The sequence below is a fragment of the Carassius gibelio genome, chromosome A16 (assembly GCF_023724105.1).
Source record: "Carassius gibelio isolate Cgi1373 ecotype wild population from Czech Republic chromosome A16, carGib1.2-hapl.c, whole genome shotgun sequence".
In the NCBI taxonomy this organism is placed as follows: Eukaryota; Metazoa; Chordata; class Actinopteri; order Cypriniformes; family Cyprinidae; genus Carassius; species Carassius gibelio.
In genome coordinates, this window is record NC_068386.1 from 13,483,893 (window position 1) to 13,504,967 (window position 21,075).

Here is a 21,075-nt window from a genome sequence, read left to right on the forward strand (position 1 = left end):
CTGCATGAACTCTGATCTTAACCAATCAGCATGTTTATTGCCCAAGTCCCGCCCCCAAAAGTGCTGGAACTTTCAAAAAGTACAACCTCACCAGCGGGGGCTTTCTGAGGTGCATTTTTTTTACCCTGAACTTTATTTAGTTCCTGTTTCCTGTGGTGGAAACACACAGAGTACTAGCCCAAAGTCCCTAGTTCCTGGGTAAAGTTCCAGTGGTGGAAATGCGGCTTTAGTAAACTAATGTACGGAATAGTGACTGAGGTAGACTAAGCAAGACTAGTATATAGGAGGCAATTTCAAACACAGCTGGAGTCTCTACTAAAGAGCCAATGATCAGGTGTGTTTGATTGTGGAGACATACAAAATGTGCAGTGTTGGGGGCTAGGGGTTCAGGAACATGTTTGGGAACCACTGTGTCAGTTACAGGATAACTGATGACCAACTAGCACAGGACTGAAAACACAAAGAAAATAAATTAAGAGACAGCAATGAGGGAGGACAGGTGGGGAAAATAAACAAATCATCAGGCAGCAAAAAGAGATTAGACAACAGACAGGAGAGCACATGGCACATAGACACAACCATGAAAAGCTCACTCCAAACAAAACAAAAACCCATGGCCAATGCCAAAGCCAATCACAAAACATGACAACATGAAAGCACACAGCCAAAGAAAACGGCATGCACACAGCACAAGACAAAACATAACACTAAAGCATGTGGCCAATGTAAAGACAAACCATTTGCCACACACACACAAAACACCACACAAGTTGACAGATCATTTGGCTCAAGCAAACTCGAAACCACACCCTTCGGAATTGCATGTTTACAATGATAAGACAATAGAAGTATCAGAGTTCTATCGCCAATCCAAAAATAAACTGACCAAAGTGACAGAACCCTGACACACTGATTTAGAGGATGCTTAGTGTGAAGGCTTTAGGAAGCTCCCTTGTACCACACTGTGATGGCACCATCACACATTCTTTGACTGTCTCCTGGGTACGGGAGACTGGATAGGCTGAGTGGTGGTTTGGTAAGCTAGCATCAGAGCCTTGAATTAGAATCAGATGCCTACAGGCATTGAGTCAAGAGAAGTGTGGCATGGTGCACAGTTTTGGCTGACCGAAGAACAGATGCTCTCATACATTCTGGATCATCTGCATGGTTTGATGGCTGGAAGGCCACATAGTAAAGCATTCCAATTTTCCATTTTCAGATGAAAAGAGTTAAACAGCATTATCAGAGAACTGGGGTTTAACTTTCTTTACATTAAAGAGCATAAACAGGGCAGTTGTTTGTGTGGTTGTGAAATACTTCCCAAGGACGCCTGTTATTGTTGGGTTTAGCTGTTTGTTGGAGTGGTGTACAATTGATGGCCTGGCTGGTACGTCAAGGAGTACAGCCTTTCCAAGTTTGACCTGGACATGACATTCATTCATTTAGCCCATGATGTTAGAAAGACAGGATGAAAGTATGGGATTATCAGGTTGGAATGACCAGTAAAGCTTGGTTAAGGATATATATACAAAAGAAGAGAGAGCAAAGCAGTGATCTCTAGATTTCTTCAGTGTTTAGCCTAATGGTTAGGTGTGATTCAAACACTATACAGAAAGATATGCCTGTAAATGTCCTCTTCTGAATTCTGAATGGTTTCATCCAATAGGTTGCTCTGTGAAAAGAATGCAAAAAGTTGAATACAACCTTTTTCAATGTTTTTGGACAGGAATCGGAAAATTCAGGCCTGTGTTTTATAATACTTTTCAGTTACAGCTCAACTGGTAAAGCAAGTCACTAGCTACACAGCCATCATTTGATTGAATTTTGAATTCACTAGTAGTGGCTTTGGATAAATGCCCCTACTGAATACATTAAAGGAAATCTACTACTGCAGTGTCAAGTATTGGTTTGATTGGTACAGTGGGGATAACTGAACTAAGAGAAACGAGACGAGATGTTTATGATGTGTATGAGAGCAAAGAATGTAAAAGAGATGGTTCGAGAAAAATGAGAGAAGATATATATCTAGGGTACATCATAGTATAATTGTCTGGAAACATCAGACTCTGAGAGAGCAAAGGACAAAAGAGTTGCGTGTGAATCATGTATGCTTGTGTGTGTCTAGAGCAGAAAACTGTGGTAATAACATCTCATAAGTCACACAGCCTGTAAGGAGCTATACTCTAAAAGTGTGAGAAATAAAGACTGCAACAGATTGAGTTAAACATTTTCATTTGTGTTCTACTGAAGAAACAAAGTCACCTACATCTTGGATGACCTGGGGGTAAGCACATAAACATAACATTTTCATTTTTGGGGGAACTATTTAAGGTCTTTTTTAATATATATATAAGCTTTTCTAGAAACCTTAAAACTTGACCTAATGCAATTCTGTCTACAGTTGGATACTCAACTTTCTGACCAACTTTAGTCCTGGACTATACCTATATGCTTCCTTAATATATACTCACCTGAAGGATTATTAGGAACACCATATTAATACTGTGTTTGACCCCCTTTCGCCTTCAGAACCACCTTAATTCAATGTGGCATTGATTCAACAAGGTGATGAAAGCATTCTTTAGAAATGTTGGCCCATATTGATAGCATCTTGCAGTTGATGGAGATTTGTGGGATGCACATCCAGGGCACGAAGCTCCCGTTCCACCACATCCCAAAGATGCTCTATTGCCCCCTTCCTCAAATCTTACCCTGGAGGTCCAATGCACTGCAGAGTTTAGCTCCAACCCTGATTAAAGTCACCTGTCTGCAATTTTCGAATGATCCCAAAGACATTGATTGACACTGATTAGCATGCTCAGGTGTGTTTGATTAGGGTTAGCGCTAAACTCTGCAGGAAAGTGGATCTCGAGGGTCCAGATTTGAGGATCCCTGCTCTATTGGGTTGAGATCTGGTGACTGTGGGGGCCATGTCATGTCATGTCATGTTCAAGAAACCAATTTGAAATTATTCGAGCTTTGTGACATGGTGCATTATCCTACTGGAAGTAGCCATCAGAGGATGGGTACATGGTGGTCATAAAGGGATGGACATGGTCAGAAACAATGCTCAGGTAGGTTGTGGCATTTAAACAATGCCCAATTGGCACTAAGGGGCCTAAAGTGTGCCAAGAAAACATCCCCCACACCATTACACCACCACCACCAGCAGCCTGCACAGTGGTAACGAGGCATGATGGATCCATGTTCTCATTCTATTTACATCAAATTCTGACTCTACCATCTGAATGTCTCAACAGAAATTGAGACTCATCAGACCAGGCAACATTTTTCCAGTCTTCAATTCTCCAATTTTGGTGAGCTTGTGCAAATTGTAGCCTCTTTTTCCCATTTGTAGTGGAGTTGAGTGATACCGGGTGGGGTCTTCTACTGTTGTAGCCCATCTGCCTCAAGGTTGTGCATGTTGTGGCTTCACAAATGCTTTTCTGCATACCTCGGTTGTAACGAGTGGTTATTTCAGTCAAAGTTGCTCTTCTATCAGCTTGAATCAGTCTGCCCATTCTCCTCTAGCATCAACAAGGCATTTTCACCCACAGGACTGCAGCATACTGGATGTGTACCATTCTTTGTAAACCCTAGAAATGGTTGTGCGTGAAAATCCCAGTAACTGAGCAGATTGTAAAATACTCAGAGCCACCCATCTGGCACCAATACCCATTCCACGCTCAAAACTGCTTAAATAACCTTTCTTCCCCATTCTCACATTCAGTTTGGAGTTCAGGAGATTGTCTTGACCAGAACCACACCCCTAAATGCATTGAAGCAACTGCCATGTGATTGGTTGATTAGATAATTGCATTAATGAGAAATTGAACAGATTTTTCCTATATCCTTTATGCGAGTATATGTTCACATTTACAGCTACTCACAGCAGTAAATACATTTCCTAATGACATGACTGGGCTGATCAACAGTCCAGTATGAGAGAATCTGAAAGAGTTATAGCTGGCTTGGGTGTTTTGGTTTACATTACTTGTTTCGGTTTACATTACTTGTTTCCAGTAGTATAATGCCAGCGGGAATTTGAGCAGCATTTTGGTCAAACCTGGGTGCCGTCAGTGTGCATATACTCATGGAAACATTTAAGTGTTCAAAATTTAAGACAAACTTTGTAATCCACCAGACCCACTTTAAAAATCACCATGACCTAAATACGAAAAACTGCGGGCGATATTAATAACTAAAAGCAGATTCCCTTACGAACTTACTCGATCCTAATGATCAGAGTGGTCTGTTTATATTTAGTGAACATATCTGCTATGTATTTTGGTCCTAGGCCATTGAATGATTTATAAACGAGTAAAAGTACTTTAAAATCAATCCTAAATGTAACTGCAAGCCAGTGTAAGGACCTGAGGACTGATGTGATCTGCTCAGATTTTCTGTTTCTACAGAATTCTGGCAGCAGTGTTCTGGATGAGCTGCAGCTATAAACGAGTAAAAGTACTTTAAAATCAATCCTAAATGTAACTGCAAGCCAGTGTAAGGACCTGAGGACTGATGTGATCTGCTCAGATTTTCTGTTTCTACAGAATTCTGGCAGCAGTGTTCTGGATGAGCTGCAGCTCTCTAATGGTCTTCTCGGGAAGGTCGGTGAGGAGCCCATTACAATAGTCCACCCTGCTGATGATAAAGGCATGAACAAGTTTCTCCAAGTCTTGACTGGAAACAAAAGATCTAATTCTTGCAATGTTTTTTATATGATAGTATGCTGATTTAATTACTGCTTTGACATGACAACTGAAACGAAGGTCTGTCTCCAGAATCACACCAAAATTCCTGATTTGATTTTTAGTTGTTAGACCCCTAGAGTCAAGGTATGCATTCACCTTGACAATGTAGTAAATTAAAGCTCAAAAGGGAATTGTATATAAATAATTACAATTAATTATGATTAATTACAATCATTTATATGAGCTGTCGGTAGTAACTGTAGCAGAATTCAATTGCCATCAACTAATCTGTTCATCCAGCGAACCCTTAGCACAATTTCATATCAACTCTTAAGAAAGGATATTTCCGTGGCCACAGGAAATACATTCATACAGTATTAATGCATTAGAGCATGTGGCAAAATCGGAATCGTCAAGAGACATTGATTTGTAAGTCAGAATCAGTAACTCATGTAATTTGTGCACAAGATTTGTATAAATAAACACTAATACAAGCTAGTCTAATAAACAAACAAACATACATGCATACATACAATCACTCTTACAGGAGAAAGGGCAAATGATATTTGATAGATGATACATCAGGTAAACCAGAGAATGAAGCTATGAAAAGAGTCAGTTAACCACCTCTGTAAAACCATCAGCGCCATTCATAACGACGTCTATAGCTATACTATACCTCTGTTTCGTTTAGTTAAATGTGTGATACTTGCATTTCCTTGGACTGGAATGAGCATCTGGATGCAAAGTATTGATGGTTTTGTAGGTTCGGTGGTGTAGGAGTTGTGATCACTTTCTTCTGGTTTTTAAGTGTGATGAATTCCAAAGGTGTCCTGACTCAATGGTGATTGGGAATTTCTTCCCAGCGGAAAGTGAAAAGAGCTAAAAGAGACATCAGGCCTGGCACAGACTTAGGGGTTCAAGAGAGTTTTAGCTCACACACTCTGTTAAGAAGATTCTCTCCACATACTCTTTAGTCGCAAAAGTTATCTTGTCTTGCTGAGGTGCCTTGGTTGCCATGGAACCAGGGGGCTGGAGTCGTTTGCAGACATTCTGGCACCTAGTATGTTTAAGAGGGGTTTGTGATCATTTGTTAATTTAATGAAAAATTGTGTGTCTGATTGGTCCAAATGCTACAAGAACTTCATCTTTGTTTCCAAATGCAATGACTTATTTTTTTTCCTTGTTTAACAGAATAAAATCCTGGCACATCCAACTGTTAATTTCAGCAATGCATTAGCAGGGGGAGTCAATGGGGCTGTAGTCATTTGGCGATAAGGCTAGGTAAATCTGGGAATCATCAGAATAGCTGTGATAGGCAATTTGGTTCTCATTATTTGACTTAGTGTGAGCATATACAGGCTAAACAAGAGTGGTGCAATAATTGAGCCTTGTGGGACTCTGCATGTCATGGACGGCTAGCTACATTTAAAATGCTTAAAATAAATGTCTAAAGCTGCATTTCCTTGTGAAATGAGAAATGTTTCCAAACCTGTAGTCCAGTCCAGCAAAGGAGAATAAATTTTTTTTTATGCCACATTAGTCAAAGCTTGCTTTTTGTGGCTTCTTATCACAGAATGAGCCAAAAAATATTACATACTGTAAAAACGCTATGTTGATAAGCAATGGAAAAAATATGGATTATAAATATACTTATAATGGAAATGCCCGAGATGGCTTGTACTGTATAATGTTGATAAACTATATATTGTCGCAGTCGAGTGTTTATTGTCTTTATGTTTCATCATTCAAAACACGGAGGCTAGCTCTTCGCTCTTCAGTCACAGCGGTCAGGTAATCATTTTTTTAATTCTGATTAATTGTGGGTGGATGAGACAGACAATTAATGGTGCAAATATTAACTACATTCTCTAAAATATGAACAAAAATTTCTCTCACTGTTGTTTGATTAACATGAAAGGCAGGTAGGGCAAACACTGGACAGCTTCCAGGCGGCAAGGAAGTCGACGGGAAGTTGAAGTCGGCCACATGCCGCCATCTTGTAGCAGAACTTCACTTGCGTTAGCATCCCATTGACTCCCATTCATTTTGGCGTCATTTTGACATCGAATAACTTTACATCCGAGGCATTTAAAGACTCCGTTTGTACATTATTTATTTCTAAAGATACACGACAATGTATAAAGGGCTCCATTACCTTCTATGTTACATTATGGCCCCGTAGAAAACTTTTTTTTTTTTTTGGGTAAAAATAGGCTAAAGATTGCGTCATAAACACTCGACTCTCTGTCGCCCAGTAGAGAAATTACCGTACAGACAGGAGGAGAAGCTCGCAGGCAATTAACTTAATATGGCGTACTGGCATTACATTTTAAAATACTATACAAAATAATTAATCAGAATACTTACTCCTGCTCACTCACGCCAAAGAACTCCCCTCTCAAGCTCGCCGCCTCTGCAAGATTAACGATGGCAGTTTGCACGCACAGCTACTAGAAGATTTACATCTCTCAGACAGGCTGCTGACGTCATCAAGCTTAGTTTCAGCCTGCGTGTCAGAAAAGGAAGTGCTAAAAATAGCTAAAAATGGCCTTTACTTGTCTCAATTGAGTTCCAATGGGGTCGCTGTGTCCATTTCTTTTACTGTCTATGACAGCTTCCCCTTTAAGATAGAAGTCTGGATCCAATACTGTTACACGTGCGCTTTCTATCGCAACCATTCCATTAAGACCTAAATGACTGCATTTATCAGGATACATGCAAAGCCAGCCATTTAGATGCATATAACTGTTTACTGAGGGGAAAAATTGCCCCTTGCCATATATTGATGCCTGTCCTGGTCAGAACGTGACAAGACAATAGCAAAAAAACGCATTACAAATGAGGCATTTGTTGCATCTAGTGGGGACATAATTACGGATTACAATGACTTACGCACAACGTAAACATAAAACCATGTCTGCATTTTTGATCTGAGAAATGACCTTCACTACACTATTTAAAACTCGCTTTTGGATTATCATTGGCAAATCCTTTACATATGTAAACGTACTTACAGAATGTGAGTCAGAACAGCCGGCACTTTAGTCTTCTCTCCAAGGATCAGGAAACAGTCCTCCATAAAACTTGCTGCACACATCTGAATATTTGGGTTAAAATGTTCTGGAACAGTGTTGTAAATAGAACTTAACCATTGATTTCTAGTTGTGTCCTCTTTTGGAAGGCCCAACATTTTCACTTCCACAACGAAACAGCGTCTCAACGACATGGCGTCGGCGGCAACAGTGAGAATCAAAGGTTACACTTTCTTTCTTTGCTTGAACATTTGGGTGGCATTATGCAAATCTTCTCACATTGTGACAGACACGTGTAGGCATTTTTAAATGAGGTGTTTTAGGAGGGTGTGGACGAGTATTAACTTGTATTAATATCTTTTTGGGTTTGAGACTTTAGTATTGGACAATGTATTGCCGTAAACAATGTATTTTGCGTCACCACGAAATAAACCATAGTGTGTTTATTTAGCATAGCCTGAAATAAGTTCAAAGAAATGGCTACCAATATTTGCATGCATAAAACCATAACTTTGATGCATGAAAAATAAATTCAGGCCTTTAGAAGGGATAATACAAAATGTGATCTTTATTTATAAAAAAGTGGAACTAGCTAGACAAAATGTTACTGATGTTTAAGATCATAATGTTTTGCATCACCACTTATAAAAAACACAAAATACAACTTTTAGGAAAAAAAAAAATCATGTGTTATTTTTTATAACTAATCTACACTTAGTTATAAAAAATAAAAGTATAGCTTAAAGTAATACTTCCCTAACTGCAGAAATGTGTTCTTGAATCAACTTTTAGCAAAGTCTTCAAATGACATGAGTAGCAAGCTTAATAAATTCTGCTTTGCTCTAAATTTATCAGTTCATTTATTTAATAGTACAGCTTCAAACATTCTGGTCATTATAAAGGTTATTATATGCCCCCCGTTGGTTTGTGAATGCATACTGTGTCAACACCTACTTTGAATAAGAATTTGAATTTCCTATCCAAAAATTGGAAAACGCAAATTAGAATTTTGGGGGGAAACTTTTATATACAACAAATGCAACAAACATGACACAACAGTATTAATTTTGTACATCAAAGGAGCCAAAAGTTACACATGTACAATACTCAAAAATCTTCATTTTAGACACTCTCCTCTAATTTCCAAGTTATTAGAAAGGCTTTTCTCCAGGCATTCCATTCAGAATTGTGATCTTAATACCATATTATTCAATGATCTACTTGAGAATTATGTGCATCCAACTGTTGCAACTATGTGGGGAGGGCCATTTTCCAGTTTGAATGAAGGCATAAATGCCTTTGGGGTAAATAGCCGCTTTTCAAATATTGGGCCAATGCGGGCAGTGAGTTGAACAGAGCCTCGGACCCTTGTAGCACCCGATGCCAAAATAGCACTGCGTTTCCACTGTCGGGCCAGAAGCTCCGCTGTGCTTCACCAAAACCTGCACTTTACACGCCTCTCAGAAACAACGTCACGCAATGCCATCATTTCACCGACAAAGAGAAGTTATCAGAAAACTAATAAGAAATAAGTCACAGGAACTAAATGTTTAAATCCAAAAGCATCAATGTTTTCCTATAATAAGGTGATGCATCATAATTAATCATTTCTGTGAATAATTTTCAATCCTGATTAAAGTGTTATGAAGATAGCCTGCTTATTTAGTAGAGTCAGTTTCTTTGTAGTCTCCGTAGCCTATACACATCACATTTAGAAAGAATAATCATTTCTATATTTTTATAAAAGCTCTCAAACCAAAAACATTATTATATTTTTATGACATAGGCTACGCAGAGCTTGACTCTCGAGATGAGACTTATGACAGAAAAAAAATTAGGGGTGCTCCGATCACGATCGGCCGATCGTTATGCGCATCTCGTCAGTAAAGCCGGTTTTCTAATCAGCGGTTAATTCCATCAGGTGCGTGATTTCACATAGAGCAGCTGTTACTACAGAGAGCCGTTGTTAATAGAGAAGATGCGCAAATCACGTTAATTTTCAGCGTTTATTGGCCCATCTTCTCAGTTAACAACGGCTCTGTGTAGTAACAGCTGCTCTATGTGAAATCACGCACCTGATGGAATTAACCGCTGATTAGAAAACCGGCTTTACTGACGAGATGCGCATTAACGATCGGCCGATCGTGATCGGAGCACCCCTAAAAAAAATGTTACTAAATAATTGATTGTGACAAAGAATAAGAAGCTGACAGTCACATTTTTACTAGGGTAACGTTAATGCCTAGCGTCTTTTAATATTTCTGCCTGGTATGTTGATTATAATCCACATCGAATCAAGTTATTTCAAACCCTCACTGCTGACTGAAAGTGAGTTTTTAGCTCAACTTATTTTAAAAAGTTTTTAATACTGGTGTTATAGCTGTTAGCTTTATGAAATGATCTGTGGCGCTAACGCTCTCCAGACACGGAGAAACTCCGCCTTTGTTCATAACTACTCCTCCAGCCCAAGCTGGCTTGCTCTGGCCCAAGGTTATCATCAAGTCAAAAAACCCTGGCCGTTGGCCCTGAGGAAGCACCAATGAGGCACAATCAAGCCCCTGAAGTGACTGGCCCAGGCACGCACTAGTATGCCCACTTTTGGCCCGACAGTGGAAACACACCTAATGACACTCTGACGCTCTTGTCAGCCAATTTATTTTAAAAAGTATGACATTAATCACTCTTTTTGCAGCTATAACAAAACTCCACTCTTCTGAAATGGAACAATGTTACAGGTACTTGCTTCAGACACAGGAGCATCAAGAAAGTCAGGCAATGACATCAAGCAAATAAATTCTTGCTCACAGTATGCTTTCCCAATCCATCCCAATATATTCCCAGTAGTGGATTTGTGCATGTCATTCACTTTCTTCAACACTAGAAACAGTAGACCATTTCTTTGTGCACAGGTTCATTGCCCTGCTGGAATAGAAAAAGGGTCCTTGCTGTTGAAACAAAATTGAAAGCACAGTTTTTCCATTTTATAGTTGAGAATTTATATTTGTCTTCACAGAAACTGCTGGAATAGCCAAACCTGTTAATTAGATAAGGGTGTCCATATACTTTAGGTCATTTTGTGGATCTCTAGGTCTGAAAACAGTGTATTAGTTTACTATTTCCTACAACATGCCATTATCAGCATTTTTATTAGGCTTTTCAGCATCTCCTTGCTGACTTTCGGAATCAACTATATTAGTCTCAGAAGGTTTTGTGCCATCATTTTCAGACTCTACTTTATGATGATATTCAAGATGGCGATCTAAAGCAGAGCGGAATGTGAAGCGGCTTGGACAGAGGGGGCAATGGAGCAAAACCTTGCATGGATTTCTCTTGTGGTAATAAGTGTGTCGCCGATAAACACTAAGTAGCCCAAAGACTCTACAACATTCTTTGCATTTGTATTCCATCCTTTGTTTGTAAGTTCCTTTAGAAGGAGAACCAAGTAACAGATCATTTGTCTTGGATGTGGGCTGATTTTCTTCTTCAAGTTCTTCTTGTTCACCATGACTTTTTGTTTGTGTTAATGCTTTCGCAGGTCCCTGATCCCGGTTTTTAACCTCATGTTCGGTCTTTGACTCCCCAGGAACCCTAGGTTGAATCGCTGAACTGTGGTACATGGCAACATGCTTTGTGACATCACATCTTTGTGGAAAGCGTTTTCCACAATGAACACAGGCATGCAAAGTTCCCTTATGGTAACGCATATGACGAGAAAGACTGCTTGAGTGTAAAAACGCAAGATTGCAGAGTTTGCAGGAAAATATATCACCATTAAAATTGACTCTGTTCACTCCTCTAGGTCTTCCTCTTATGCTTGACCTTAGTGGATCAACTCTCTGCTCTTGCATTTGTCGCATTACACCATGGCACTGCCGTTTAATCTTAGCCGGTAAACCCGAAGAGTCCTTTACTTCATCCTCATCTGGATGCTGTTTTTTATGATGATCTCTTAAATCTGAAATATGGTTGAAATGTTCCCCACACAGGCCACAACGACATGGCTCATTAATTGAATTACTTCCATTTTTCTCACTTTCTTCTTCCCCAAGCATTTCCTGTTTTTGTGTTACATCACTGGATGGCCTGCTGATGCGAGTATGACTGTTCAGGTGGCTTTGCAAGTCAGACAACCAAAAGAAGTGTGAGCCACAAATTTTGCAAAGATAAGACCTGTCCATATTATGTCCCTGATTTACCTCAGATCTACTCAAGGTCTTGGAACCATCAGATGCATGCCACTGTTTTTGATGTGAAAGTAAGGTCTCTTGTCTTAAGAACCGCTTTCCACAGTGACCACAACTATAAAAGCGTTCATGAGCATGGGTTTGAAGGTGGCTCTGCAGACTCTCCCCGTCATTAAACACCTTGCAGCACAGAGTGCATTTGAACCCCTGCTCAAGGGCACGGTACTGCTGATGCTGTTGTAAGCTCTGTGGAGTTTTGAACACTTGTTCACATCTTTCACACGTAAACTGAGTATACTCCTTCTTGGGCATCTTAGATGAAGTGGAAGCTTCTTGATTAGGAGGTTGGGACCATAATGACTTGGTTGATGGTTTTCCAAACAAGAAAGTAAAGTTGGACAACACAGATCGATCCACCACAGTGAGCATTCCGTTTTCATGGAGAGCAACCTCAATGGATGTGTTGATACAATTTCCATTACTAATGCTTAAACCATCAGAAGAAAATATCTCAGTAAGGCCATGAATGGCCATGTGTTCGACTAGTTTTGGGTACTGACTAAACCCTTCACCACACTCTGTGCAGATGAAGGCATCTCCTCCAGTTAACTCTAGCACAGAGTCCATTGAATAAGCCATCATGACAAAGTCAAATGTAGCCTCTTTTGAGTTGAAGTTCAATCGCTTAGGAAACAGGGAACATGTGAGATATATCTCTCATTATGTGAGATGTTTAAAAAAAGATATCAAAATATGATAACTTTGACTACTGGAAATAAAGTCCAATCTCACTTCAGCAGCTATAAAACAAGGGAAAATCTGTACATTTAATAAAAAGCCACACCTGCTCACAACATTTATAAAATAGCAACTCTACCAAGTTCAATAAAATAGAAAATTCCAAAAATAATAAAAATATTTTCTTAAAAGTCTTTCATTGTCAATTCAATCATCAATTCCCCAAATCTGTAGAAAAATGTGACATTTGAGCATAATACAATGATGTAAACGTCGTTACATATGGCCTGCCTTGTTTCAGGTGCTGGCCCACAATTCAGATATTGCCATCTGTAAAATGAAAAAAAAAGGAAAGAAAGGAGAGGAAAAGTAAGACACACATACATTTTGTTGCAAGTGATGTGTCTTTGCATAGTTAAAATGTTTAGATTTTTCAAAATTCATAATACGTACAGTTAAATAATCAACATAGGCTTATGATATTTCTGGGAAATTCAGCCCAGGGCAGTTATCAGAGCAACATCTACACTACCTAAAGGAGCCCAATGTACTTCCATCACACTTTCACTCTCTTTGAATGGACACATACCCATACAAAAAATCAGTTTTGGCAAGTATTATGGTAAACACAGTCGATTATGTCTTAAAGGTGTGGTTGACACTTTTTTATATGTTTGATTTTGTTTACCAGATGAGTAAACACAGTTTCAATGGAGGGACTGAGAGCCCTCGGACTAAATCTAAAATATCTTAAACTATGTTCCCAGGTTAAACGGAGGTCTCACGGGTTTGGAACGACTTGAGGGTGAGTTATTTAGGGATGCACAGATCATGATTTTTCATGGCCGATTCCGATACCGATTTTTTACAAGCAAACTGGCAGATTCCGATACCGATTTCCGATTTTTTTTAAATATATTTTAAGCAACAAACAAGAAAGAAGTGTGCATAAACAAGATATTTGGTATTTAATATGCCAAACTTGCTTTTGTCTATTGAAAACAATAACTGTAACCATCTGAAATTAACAGCAGTATCTGCACAGTAAGTAGACTACATGTAATACAAACATAGATGGTATGGACATCAGCATTTAGCTTTTGTTTTTGAATTGGGTTGAAACTACATTGAACTGGCCTTAATTAAAAGATTAACTGTAACCATGTGAAATTAAAGCCAACAACTGAATAGTTCTATAATCCAAACAACACAATCAACACACATTCAATAACATGTTTCTTAATCAGCATTCAGTATTTTAGTTTTTAAATTTGGTTAAAAAAAAAAAAAAAAAGGTCTTTACCAGTGAGACTAAATAAAAGTATGCAATATAAATACATTTTCCAAAATGTTAAAATCAAATAATGTTTGTGGGAATAAAACAAAGATGCAAAGCGTTTCATTCATCCAATAAAAATAAAAAAATAATTAGGGTAATGAATTCACATCTATAGTTTTACTTGAGCCAATGAAAATGACTAATGACTTATTGTCTCAACTAAAAAAATATAGATGTGAATCATTACCCTAAAATGTTTTAATTGGATGAATGAAAAGTTTTTCTCGGTGATTTTTAAATTAAATAAAGTCTATGTAATTTTAAGGTAAAATAAAAAATAATCATCCTAATGAAGAACTGACGTTTATTTCTGGCTTTTCAAACGTGTATGCAAGTTCTAATAAAAAAAAAAAAAAACATTTCAGTTTTGTCACAGTTTAGTCCATTTCGTTTATCATCCAACACGTGAGAAGTTGAGCTGAACTTCTCTTCACAGTCCCCGCGTGTTCAGGGCGCGGACCGGTACAGTAGACGCTCGCACAGCTTCAGTGCGCAGGAAAGGCTCTTATTTGTGCGCCAGTGAACCAACGGCTGATCGCTTCCTGCTATCTGTGCCTCAGACATGTAGCGCTGCACTTCCAGTACTGATCGGCTGCCTGTGTCCTGCGCACAGATTTCGCAATACTTCCACACAAATGACATAGGGAACGATTACAATGTAGTCTGTGCACGCGAGCGCACTTCCGGAAAAATCGTCCGGAAAAAGACCAAAAACCGGCCGATTGCCGATCACGTATTTTAAGCAAAAACCGGCCGGTTCCAATTTATGGCCGGTCAACCGGTGCATCCCTAGAGTTATTAATGACATAATTTTGATTATTGGGTGAACTAACCCTTTAAAGTAAGCTTTTAGTAATACCTGTAAATGAAAAGCTTTTTTTTTTTTTTTTTGCTGATCCGAACAAATATCTGATCTGTAACTCAAAATTTGTAATATGGTCCGAACCGTGAGTTTTTTGATCCATTGCACCACTAGGTATATATATATATATATATATATATATATATGTATATATATATATATATATAGATTGTCAAAATTGTTGTCTGTTGTAGTTTGGCTGGTCCTGCGACTTATTGTCAGGTGCGACTTATTTATCAAAATTAAGTTGAGATGAACCAAGATACATGAACCAAGAGAAAACATTACCGTCTACATCCGCAAGAGGGCGCTCTATGCTGCTCAGTGCTCCTGCAGCCTACCACTGAAAATTCAGTGATTCAGAGATACAGTGAAGTGGAATAAGATCGCGGGAGCTTGGTGAACTTGCTTAAAGTTATTGGGAACTGTTGGACTCGCTGGCTTGCTATGTTAATTTTAGCCTATTCAGCCTCCCGGGTATTTTCTTTATGCTATTGTGTAGCTAACTGTTAATGTGTTATGTTAAAATACCGGACACCTATTCAGCCTGTTGTTCTGTGTACTACTGTGTACTAGAGCTGTGCAAAAAATCGAATGCGATCTTCATGCGCATTTCCTCAGTAAAGTGATTAGTAGTATATCTCCAGCACATGCGAAAAAACAAAACAAAACCTGCCCAATTGCTTCTACTAGTCCAATCGTGTAACCTTCCGGGCAATAAAAATCCACGTTTTTGGCAGGGTTGGCTTGGTAAAATTAGCATTTTAGGGGCTCAATATCACGTTATTGGGATCGCTTCGACCCGCGGACATGAAAAACAACTGCGGGCTTATATATATATATATATATATATATATATATATATATATATTTTTTTTTTATATCAACAACTGGTAAAAATCAGCCACCGTCATAGCCCTAGCTTTAATCAGAATAAAACTGTATATTAAAATCTAATAGTAGGGCTGTCGCGATAACCCCAATATTGTAATACCGCGGAGGACTCATCTGATTTTTTTTATAGATAGTATACTTTATTAGAATGATTTTTCACTGTCTTAGTACATTAAGCCATGTTAAGCGTTTTTCACAGTAAGCGTTTTAGAGTGTCCCCTGTCATCCAGCGCAGCTGCCCCCTCAAGCATCAGGTCGCGAAGCAACATCAAAAAGAACAGCTGAGACAGGTACCGGCCGACAGTTAGGAAGAGTAGCTGAAGCCTTTGCGAAATCTGTAAAATACAGCCGTGAAAGTAACAGGCATACCTGCTGAAGTCACGGATAACCTCCGCCTCAGTGCCCATACCCAAGAGAGCGTGAGCAGATAACGAGCTCACACAAGCTATCTGCATGAGGAGTGCATCGACTCCAGCGCGAATCCACTGTCCTGGTGGGTGTATGTGTAATACATGTTATAACTCTTTGATTTCTTAAAAAAAAAATGTATTGGAAAACGCATGTTCTTGTTGCTGTTTGGCATTTAACAATAAACAAAAATGTTTTAAAACGTGTCTCTCTGTCAGTTAAAAAATCAACAATATATGCTACATAACTCAAAGATAGAGCTTTGTATGCAGCAAAATCAGGATAAATTAGGTATGTAAAAAAAAAAAATAAAAAAAAAAATACACGGCGGTAATATGGCATATCGCGCTATTGACCCACCCATAATAACCGCAGGGGAAATTTCTTAACCGCGACAGCCCTAGCTAATAGAAGCAGTTACTTCATTATAAAAGGAAATAAATCAAGGCATTTGTCAGTGAAGGGACAGATCAGTGTGGAATAAAGGTCAATTATGTGAAAAATTTAGTTTTTTTTAAAAACGAGGCATGAACATGTTAGACTGCACCCCATGAACACAATCAAGCCTAGAAAAAAAAAAAAAAAAAACAGTAAACCACCACTTTAAAGGTGCTGTGTGTATGATTGACACTGAGTGGTTGAACTAGGTATTGCAGTCCAAATTCTAAATATCAGAGAGGGTTTTTTTCACCCAGCCCCTCCTACTCAGACTTGATGCACACGCAGGTTAACAGATTTATGACAAACAGTAACAAGTGCACTTGCCAACTGGCAACCCTGGATTCTGAAATACGATTGGGTAAACTGGCAGTGGGCAGGTTTCACAAACCATCCCCTGCTGATTTTGTAAATTTGCCCACTTACAAAGAAATAGTCTGTAATTTTATGGTAGGTTTATTATAACGTATAGAGACAAAACAACAACAAAAAATCCAGAACCCCACCCCACCCCCACATTATATAAAGGTTAGAAATCGATTTGCATTTCAGTGAATGAAATAAGTATTTGATCTCCAAGCAAAACATGATTTAGTACTCTGTGCAGAAACCTTTGTTGGCAAGCACATAGTCAAAATGTTTCTTTTAGTTGGTCACTAGTTTGCATGCATCTCAGGATGGATTTTGATCCACTCCCCTTTATAGATCCTCCCTAAATCCTTAAGGTTTCTTGGTTGTTGTTTGGCATTATATACATTTTGTATAGTTTGAACACAAAAAAAAGTTACGGACCGCATCTCTGATTGATTTTTTCTCTTACCGCTCCCGGTAAGAAACAACCAATCAGACCTGCTGTTCATAACTTTTCTTTGTGTTCAAGATTTACAAAATGTATATAATAAGCGAGTAAACCATGAATCCATTTTCCAAACCGTGTTTTTAGCCTGTCCTGAATCACTAGGGTACACCTATAATAAGTATTTATATTCTGACTATTTTAGATTGCTTCAGGGGTACCGTGGCGGAGTAACCCAGTACCTTTGTGATTCTTCATAGACATAAACAGAGAGACAAGCACATCAACACGTTTCATCGGGAGATCGTCGGCAGCACTGCATAGGATTTGTTCGAGAATGTCTCCAAATAACTGCGTTTTTGAATGTGAGGGAAAGTTTTCCATGTTCAGCTTTCCAAAGAAGACAGCGTTACACGAACAGTGGATGCAGTTTGTTTTTCCAGGGCACCGACAGAGTGTTTCAAGTGCCTTTGTGTGTTCTGGTCATTTGACTGACGAATGTTTTATAAACAAGGCGCATGTCGAAGCTGGATTTGCACATCATTTGCTATTAAAACATGGAGCGATCGCAGTGAAAAGCCCCCATTCATGTAAGTACAACTGCATCAGATTTCTGTATTTGTTTGGAAATCAGCACATAAGTGAATATATGTTAATGTAAACAACAGTTATTTTAGCTCCGCCCACCGCACGCCTCCATTTCTTTTATAAATATGACAAAACTAAAGACTTTTTGGAGATATGAAGGATGCAGTACTACTCTATAGGTACTCAGGATTAAAATGAGATTAGGTGAAACTTACAATTTAATTAATGCCGTCATGTAACAAATCTGTTCATATAAAACATTTAATTTGAAATATGAATTACTAATTACTACATTTAAATAAAAATGTAAAGCTTGTACAAATATTAGAAGTCATTAATATAAATAATTGACAATCATGTAAAAATATTTACATTTGCACATTTTCATTTATCTATTATAACATTTATGTGTTTTTTTTAATTATATGATGTCATTACGTGGCTGTCTTGCCACCAGCCAATCGCTGCACTGCTGATCGTGGTTTCGAGTATCGATACATAGCCCCTTTTAAACCAAACCATGAACGCGCAATTATCTCATAACTCAATCTAATCAACAATAGATGCGTTCAAAGAACTGAATTAGAATCATCTCGGATATATTAAGCAACGTATGAAGAACGGACCCCAGCTTGTATATTAGGTTATTTTGGCTGCTTTAAAGGGTTTAAGGGTTAAGTCATTAATGACAATATTAAAATTTTAGTGTGGAGTATCCCTTTAAGAGCTGCCACTGCCAGTGCTGAACATGATGCGGATCAGACAACTCTTTACCTTTTCAGGCTGACTTTAGGTCTTAAAGTCTCTTCTAATGAGCTGACAAGTTGAATTGGGCGTGTTGGATGAAGGAGATAGTGCTGTTCTCCAGGACAGTTTTAAAAACCACAGCATTTCAGAAACATGTTCTTCAATGTGATTCGCCCCCTGCGATGGTTCTGTTAAAATATTTTTAACGCGTAAACCTGAAGAAAAAAATTATCACCTGCGCTAACACACTACTTTTGACAGCACCTACTACATATGATACAATCAATCTATTTAGACATCAAGGAGAGGAAAGCAAGTCTGTAATTAAAGTTGTAGTGTTAATTACTCAACTTTTACAGTTTGATTCATGTAACAGTTAGTTATAATACTATGCATAAATAAGAGATTCATTTTGAATATAAATGAATTTATTTGCGTTTGTTCACAAATTAATATTTTTATTTTGTTTAGGCTACTTCTTTATGTTTCTGACTTTAATGTGTGATGAATGTGGCATGAGTTCCTCAGGTGCAATGGAAAATACCTTTTTTTTGTACATAAAAAAAAATTTGTATTATAAAATACCTAACAAGTGTACAAAATAGGAAAGGAAGTTTTACTCACCGCAAACCTGATGTTTTAATTGTGATTACTCCCCCTTTACCACAGCCAGGGCAAACAACAGAAATCACCCAGTATTTCTAAAGGGTGACAAAGATAAGAAAACAACAATGTTGAAATAAACATGTAACAATACTAAACAAGGGTCTGGTACATTTTCTTACTGTTTTAACAATTGAAAAAAAGTTAAAAGAAATGTATGCACAGAAAAAAAAAACATAGTAACACAGTATTACTCTCATAAAGGGCTAAAATCAATTATGGTTACACAATACACAGCAATTGTGAAACAATAGTATCATTATATTAACCAGCAGACTCTTATTTAAAGTAGCTTACAAAACGTGGAACTTCGTACGTTTTTATCTTAAGAGCTATAAGCTCAATTGAGTATCGAGTAGCAAAAAGTAATGCTGAGGTATTTTAGGTTCCTGGCATTTAAAGGGTTAAAGCACCGTAGGATCTTTACGAGTCCAGCAACCAAATCAGGCTGCTCATCGAGGCAATGAATGGTGTCCTTAAAAACAATATGAACCACACATACATTAAATCTAAATAGGCGGTTAATGTACACATCTATAACAACGGGAAGATTATGGGAAAATGTACAGCTCAAGGCAAATAAAAGGCAACACCATTAACGTACATTGTTAACCCCACATTACAAGCCTAAACAACACGCTACGTTAGCGAAGTTGACTTACTTGTAGATTACACACTTGTTACGCTACGTAAGTAAAACCCAACTGGTTTTGTGTAATGGATATATTAAAAAAAACATGAATTCATAACACAGTATGTACAAACAGTCACATGCATCCGCGAATTACCTCGTTGATAAATGACACTTCTGAAGAGGCTCAAACGCGGGTAGCAACTTTCCGTCTCCTTTCTGTTTAATATCTTGCGAGTTCAACGTTTATCGTATATTGTTTTGATCAGTCAACTGAACTAGTTGTAGTTTTTCTCAAACAACAATAAATCCTCGAGGAATGGAGATGGGAAATAAAATCGAAAGCTTCGTGTTGGCATTCTTCTTCGTGTGAGATGTGTTTTGCTGCATTAACGCCACCCACAGGACTGGAGCGGAGATGCCAGTTTACAGGATCACCTAAAGGGGTGGATAATCTACAGTATAAATCATTGTTTTGAATTAATTTGATATTTGGTGTATGCATCTACTACTTTAGTCATGTTATCTAAATCTGTTGCTTTGAGATAATTTGCACTGTTTTATGTACTGTATACATTTGTCTGTGCGGGAACATTGTAAGATGATATTGAAATTTAACGATATTAATCCCACAGTTGATTTATCTTGCATGTGCTGTGTCATGTAGGAGGGTAGCTGTCATGATATAATTTTAGGAAGAATTAAATATGATATATTATGGGAAGCTGTTTTACCTAATAATCTGACATCCAACACTTCCTTTATGAAAATTAACTTTGGTTTTTACTACAAATAAATCCATGGATGTTGTAGTAAAAAATGGTTTTGTTACACTAACCACAGTTTAACCATGTTTATGCAAATAATAATCAATGCACCACTGCCAAGTACACTTAATAAACTACTATAATAAAACCATTAATTTTCATAAGGCTTCATATAAAATTATTTGCAAAACAGCTGGAAGAAAATAATTTGTATAATAATGCAGATTTACGACTTAACATTTTTTGAGATTACATGAAATATTTAATTGATTTAAAATACATCAGAACCAT

General features: G+C 38.0%; 1 protein-coding gene across 1 annotated transcript; it reads right to left on the minus strand.

The window, feature by feature from the left end:
- Nucleotides 1–9,900: 9,900 nt before the first annotated feature.
- Nucleotides 9,901–20,429, minus strand: LOC128031170 (zinc finger protein 91). Its single transcript, XM_052619411.1, has 3 exons — nt 20,175–20,429; nt 19,348–19,424; nt 9,901–12,981 (listed from the first exon to the last, which is right to left on the minus strand). Exon 3 carries the CDS (start codon nt 12,553–12,555, stop codon nt 10,849–10,851), a length of 1,707 nt encoding a protein of 568 aa, XP_052475371.1. The 5' UTR covers nt 12,556–12,981; nt 19,348–19,424; nt 20,175–20,429; the 3' UTR covers nt 9,901–10,848.
- Nucleotides 20,430–21,075: the final 646 nt, after the last annotated feature.

Excerpts from the sequence above, each read along its gene's own strand:
- LOC128031170 (XM_052619411.1), bottom strand. The coding sequence starts at position 12,555 with ATGATGGCTTATTCAATGGACTCTGTGCTAGAGTTAACTGGAGGAGAT.